This window comes from Oncorhynchus clarkii, chromosome 26 (genome assembly GCF_045791955.1).
Source record: "Oncorhynchus clarkii lewisi isolate Uvic-CL-2024 chromosome 26, UVic_Ocla_1.0, whole genome shotgun sequence".
In the NCBI taxonomy this organism is placed as follows: Eukaryota; Metazoa; Chordata; class Actinopteri; order Salmoniformes; family Salmonidae; genus Oncorhynchus; species Oncorhynchus clarkii.
The window spans coordinates 49290255-49296195 of NC_092172.1; the positions used below are offsets into that span (position 1 = coordinate 49290255).

Consider the following 5941-nt stretch of genomic DNA (forward strand, 5'->3'; position numbering starts at 1 on the left):
TAGGTCCTTACCCTCTTCCTGTAGGTCCTTACCCTCTCCCTGTAGGTTTTTCCCCTCCCTGTAGGTCCTTACCCTCTCCCTGTAGGTCCTGTAGGTCCTTACCCTCTCCCTGTAGGTCCTTCCCCTCCCTGTAGGTCCATGTCCTTACCCTCTTCCTGTAGGTCATTGTCCTTACCCTCTTCCTGTAGGTCCTTGTCCTTACCCTCTTCCTGTAGGTCCGTGTCCTTACCCTCTCCCTGTAGGTCCTTACCCTCTCCCTGTAGGTCCATGTCCTTACCCTCTCCCTGTAGGTCCTTACCCTCTCCCTGTAGGTCCTTACCCTCTCCCTGTAGGTCCTTACCCTCTCCCTGTAGGTCCTGTAGGTCCTTACCCTCTTCCTCTAGGTCCTTACCCTCTTCCTGTAGGTCCTTACCCTCTTCCTGTAGGTCCTTACCCTCTCCCTGTAGGTCCTTCCCCTCCCTGTAGGTCCATATCCATACCCTCAACCTGTAGGTCCTTACCCTCTCCCTGTAGGTCCTGTAGGTCCTTACTTTCTCCCTGTAGGTCCTTACCCTCTTCCTGTAGGTCATTACCCTCTCCCTGTAGGTCCTTCCCTCCCTGTAGGTCCATGTCCTTACCCTCTTCCTGTAGGTCATTGTCCTTACCCTCTTCCTGTAGGTCCATGTCCTTACCCTCTTTCTGTAGGTCCGTGTCCTTACCCTCTCCCTGTAGGTCCTTACCCTCTCCCTGTAGGTCCTTACCCTCTCCCTGTAGGTCCTTACCCTCAACCTGTAGGTCCTTACCCTCTCCCTGTAGGTCCTTACCCTCTCCCTGTAGGTCCATGTCCTTACCCTCTCCCTGTAGGTCCTTACCCTCTCCCTGTAGGTCCTTACCCTCTCCCTGTACGTCCATGTCCTTACCCTCTCCCTGTAGGTCCTTACCCTCTCCCTGTAGGTGCTTACCCTCTCCCTGTAGGTCCTTACCCTCTCCCTGTAGGTCCTTACCCTCTCCCTGTAGGTCACATATGTCAGAGTCAAGGCCCGCGGGCCACATCCGGCCCGCAAGAAGGTTTTTTACGGCCCCTGGGATGATCTTGATTTATTATTAGAACCGGCCCGCAGCAAGCCGGCAGCCCGCAGATCTTTTACACGCACCAATACTACATTTCCCACAATGCAAAGGTGACGCACCGAGCAGTAGGCTGCTTCATTTCAATATTTATTGGCACAGCAGTCGTCAGCATCACAGTAAAATTAACTTTCAGATACCCATCAAAAATGGCAAAACGGAAGGTGGATACTGAGAACCGGGGGTTTCAAACAAGGTGGGAGTCGGAGTATATGTTCACGAAGGTAGCTGGAAAACCTGTGTGTCTTCTGTGTGGAGAAAGTGTGGCGGTACTGAAAGAGTATAATCTGAGACGACATTATGAAACGAAACACGCGGACAAAAACAAGAATATGGACATGGAACAAAGGCTACAAAAGGCAGAGGAATTAAAACGAGGCCTCAAATCTCGACAGGCTCTGTTCAAAAAAGCCAAATCACAAGGCCAGGCTGCTGTCAAGGCCAGTTTTATTTTGGCAGAAGAGATCGCTAAATCAGCCCGGCCATTTACGGAGGGGGATTTCATCAAAAACTGCATGATTAAAGTTTGTGACGAAGTTTGCCCAGAAAAAAGGCAACTCTTTTTAAATGTGAGTCTGAGCAGAAACACCATTGCCGAGAGAGTAGACCAGTTGTCCATCAATCTAAAAGAGCAGCTTGTGAAAAAGGGAAAAGATTTTATTGCATATTCCTTGGCTGTGGATGAGAGCACCGACATTTCTGACATTGCCCAGTTGTCAATTTTCATCCGCGGAGTGGACTCCAACCTAAGCGTGACAGAGGAGTTTTTGGCTTTACGTCCTATGCATGGCACAACTACGGGGCATGATTTGTATGAAGAGGTGTCAAGATGTGTAAATGAGATGGAGCTTCCTTGGGAAAAACTCGTGGGTTTGACAACCGACGGAGCACCTGCGATGTGTGGACACAGGAGCGGACTGGTGGCGAAGATACGGGAAAAGATGCAAGAGGAAAACGCGACAGGTGAGCTGACAGCTTATCATTGTATCATACACCAGGAAGCGTTGTGCGGTAAAGCCTTGAAAATGGAGCATGTAATGAGCATCATCACGCGCACAGTTAACTTTATCAGAGCCAAAGGTTTGAATCACCGCCAGTTCAAGGCATTTCTGACGGAGTTAGAAACGGAGCATGGTGATTTGCCTTATCACACAGAGGTGCGATGGCTAAGCCAGGGAAAGGTGCTTCAAAGATGTTTCGAGCTTCGTGAGGAGATTTGTCTGTTCTTGGACAGCAAAGGGAAAGACACAACACAACTCCGAGACGAAATGTTTCTGTGTGAAATGGCTTTTCTGTGTGACATTACGAGTCATCTGAATGCAATAAACTTGCAGCTGCAGGGTCGGGATCGTGTCATCTCTGATATGTACAGTACAGTGAAGGCATTTAAAACCAAACTGACTCTGTGGGAGACGCAGATGCGGAAAGAAAATTTGAGCCACTTTCCCAGCTGCCAGACCATGAAAGAGAAGCTCTCTACCAGTGCGTTCCCGAGCACACAGTTGGCTGATAAAATAGGTATGCTTGCCGCTGACTTTCGACGCCGATTTGCTGACTTTGAAGCACAAAAAAGCAGGTTGGAACTGCTCGGTAACCCATTTGCTGTTGACGTGGAAAGCTCACCACCAAACCTCCAAATGGAGTTGATTGACCTCCAATGCAATGATGCACTGAGGGCAAAATATGCGGCAGTGGGTGCTGCGGAGTTCGCCCGTTTCCTCCCCGGCACAATGCCCCAGCTGCGCATCCAGGCTGCTCAAACGTTGTCTATGTTTGGCAGCACATACCTGTGTGAACAACTGTTTTCTTTGATGAACCTGAACAAAACATCACACAGAAGTCGACTTACTGCTGAACACCTCCACTCAATTCTGAGGATTTCTTCAGCTCAGAGCCTTACCCCGAACATTGATGAACTTGTGGAAAAGATGGGACACCACCAAGTATCACCCTCAACCTCAAACAAGTGAACATTACTGTGCAATCACATATTTAGAGTTTTTACTCAGTTCAAGTTTAAAAGTTAAAATTTAATATTTGTTTTCACTGCATGTTACTTCTCCTTAAACAAAGTGTTGTTTTTGATTAATAGATTTTTGCACTTTATTTTTTTGTATTTCAATCCAATTATATTTTAAAAATATTTCAGTTGAGTGGATGATAGAAAATTGCTATTATTGTTTTTTCTTTGAAGTAAATTTAGCCCACTTTTGCTAAAATAGAAAATATAGTCTACTGATGGTGCCTTGAATACCGGTTTCTTTCATTTAATGTTCATGTTATGGGGATATTTATATAAAGGAAATTTGTCTTTTGTGTCTGTTGAAAATTAAAGATTACTGACAGAGCCATAAGAAAATATTGCTTTATTTATCTGATCATATTGTAATATATTTGTTAGGTTTTCAGTAGGTTCAATTAGGTTCACTAGACTATATGCGTCATTTAAAAATTTTTCAATGAACATTCGAACAGTCCGGCCCTCGTCTTGTAGCTGATTTTTTTATTTGGCCCTCCGTCCATTTGACTTTGACACCCCTGCTGTAGGTCATTGTCCTTACCCTCTTCCTGTAGGTCCATGTCCTTACCCTCTTCCTGTAGGTCCGTGTCCTTACCCTCTCCCTGTAGGTCCTTACCCTCTCCCTGTAGGTCCATGTCCTTACCCTCTTCCTGTAGGTCATTGTCCTTACCCTCTTCCTGTAGGTCCATGTCCTTACCCTCTTCCTGTAGGTCCGTGTCCTTACCCTCTTCCTGTAGGTCCTTACCCTCTTCCTGTAGGTCCTTACCCTCTCCCTGTAGGTCCTTACCCTCTCCCTGTAGGTCCTTACCCTCTCCCTGTAGGTCCATGTCCTTACCCTCTTCCTGTAGGTCATTGTCCTTACCCTCTTCCTGTAGGTCCGTGTCCTTACCCTCTCCCTGTAGGTCCTTACCCTCTCCCTGTAGGTCCATGTCCTTACCCTCTTCCTGTAGGTCATTGTCCTTACCCTCTTCCTGTAGGTCCATGTCCTTACCCTCTTCCTGTAGGTCCGTGTCCTTACCCTCTCCCTGTAGGTCCTTACCCTCTCCCTGTAGGTGCTTACCCTCTCCCTGTAGGTCCTTACCCTCTCCCTGTAGGTCCTTACCCTCTCCCTGTAGGTCATTGTCCTTACCCTCTTCCTGTAGGTCCATGTCCTTACCCTCTTCCTGTAGGTCCATGTCCTTACCCTCTTCCTGTAGGTCCGTGTCCTTACCCTCTTCCTGTAGGTCCTTATCCTCTTCCTGTAGGTCCTTACCCTCTCCCTGTAGGTCCTTACCCTCTCCCTGTAGGTCCTTACCCTCTCCCTGTAGGTCCATGTCCTTACCCTCTTCCTGTAGGTCATTGTCCTTACCCTCTTCCTGTAGGTCCGTGTCCTTACCCTCTCCCTGTAGGTCCTTACCCTCTCCCTGTAGGTCCATGTCCTCACCCTCTTCCTGTAGGTCATTGTCCTTACCCTCTTCCTGTAGGTCCATGTCCTTACCCTCTTCCTGTAGGTCCGTGTCCTTACCCTCTTCCTGTAGGTCCTTACCCTCTTCCTGTAGGTCCTTACCCTCTCCCTGTAGGTCCTTACCCTCTCCCTGCAGGTCCTTACCCTCTCCCTGTAGGTCCATGTCCTTACCCTCTTCCTGTAGGTCATTGTCCTTACCCTCTTCCTGTAGGTCAATGTCCTTACCCTCTTTCTGTAGGTCCGTGTCCTTACCCTCTCCCTGTAGGTCCTTACCCTCTCCCTGTAGGTCCTTACCCTCTCCCTGTAGGTCCTTACCCTCTCCCTGTAGGTCCTTACCCTCAACCTGTAGGTCCTTACCCTCTCCCTGTAGGTCCATGTCCTTACCCTATTCCTTTAGGTCATTGTCCTTACCCTCTTCCTGTAGGGCATTGTCCTTACCCTCTTCCTGTAGGTCCATGTCCTTACCCTCTTCCTGTAGGTCCGTGTCCTTACCCTCTCCCTGTAGGTCCTTACCCTCTCCCTGTAGGTCCTTACCCTCTCCCTGTAGGTCCTTACCCTCAACCTGTAGGTCCTTACCCTCTCCCTGTAGGTCCTGTAGGTCCTTACCCTCTTCCTACAGGTCCTTACCCTCTTCCTGTAGGTCCTTACCCTCTTCTTGTAGGTCCTTACCCTCTCCCTGTAGGTCCTTCCCCTCCCTGTAGGTCCTTACCCTCTCCCTGTAGGTCCTTACCCTCAACCTGAAGGTCCTTACCCTCTCCCTGTAGGTCCTGTAGGTCCTTACCCTCTTCCTATAGGTCCTTACCCTCTTCCTGTAGGTCCTTACCCTCTTCCTGTAGGTCCTTACCCTCTCCCTGTAGGTCCTTCCCCTCCCTGTAGGTCCATGTCCTTACCCTCTCCCTGTAGGTCCTTACCCTCTCCCTGTAGGTCCTGTAGGTCCTTACTTTCTCCCTGTAGGTCCTTACCCTCTTCCTGTAGTTCCTTACCCTCTCCCTGTAGGTCCTTCCCTCCCTGTAGGTCCATGTCCTTACCCTCTTCCTGTAGGTCATTGTCCTTACCCTCTTCCTGTAGGTCCATGTCCTTACCCTCTTCCTGTAGGTCTGTGTCCTTACCCTCTTCCTGTAGGTCCTTACCCTCTTCCTGTAGGTCCTTACCCTCTCCCTGTAGGTCCTTACCCTCTCACTGTAAGTCCTTACCCTCTCCCTGTAGGTCCATGTCCTTACCCTCTTCCTGTAGGTCCATGTCCTTACCCTCTTCCTGTAGGTCCATGTCCTTACCCTCTTCCTGTAGGTCCTGTAGGTCCTTACCCTCTTCCTATAGGTCCTTACCCTCTTCCTGTAGGTCCTTACCCTCTTCCTGTAGGTCCTTACCCT

At 49.2% G+C, this 5941-nt stretch overlaps 1 protein-coding gene across 2 annotated transcripts; it reads left to right on the forward strand.

Annotated features, from left to right (window-relative positions):
• The first annotated feature begins 987 nt into the window (after positions 1-987).
• On the forward strand, positions 988-3466 carry LOC139384875 (general transcription factor II-I repeat domain-containing protein 2-like). Of its 2 annotated transcripts, XM_071129776.1 has the most exons (2): positions 988-1466; positions 1548-3466. In XM_071129776.1, the coding sequence occupies exons 1-2, from the start codon at positions 1257-1259 to the stop codon at positions 3075-3077; spliced, it is 1740 nt and encodes a 579-aa protein (XP_070985877.1). In that variant the 5' UTR covers positions 988-1256; the 3' UTR covers positions 3078-3466. The 2 variants fall into 2 exon arrangements, with proteins under 2 accessions (XP_070985877.1, XP_070985876.1); XM_071129775.1 differs by having other exon boundaries at positions 1257-3077.
• Positions 3467-5941: the final 2475 nt, after the last annotated feature.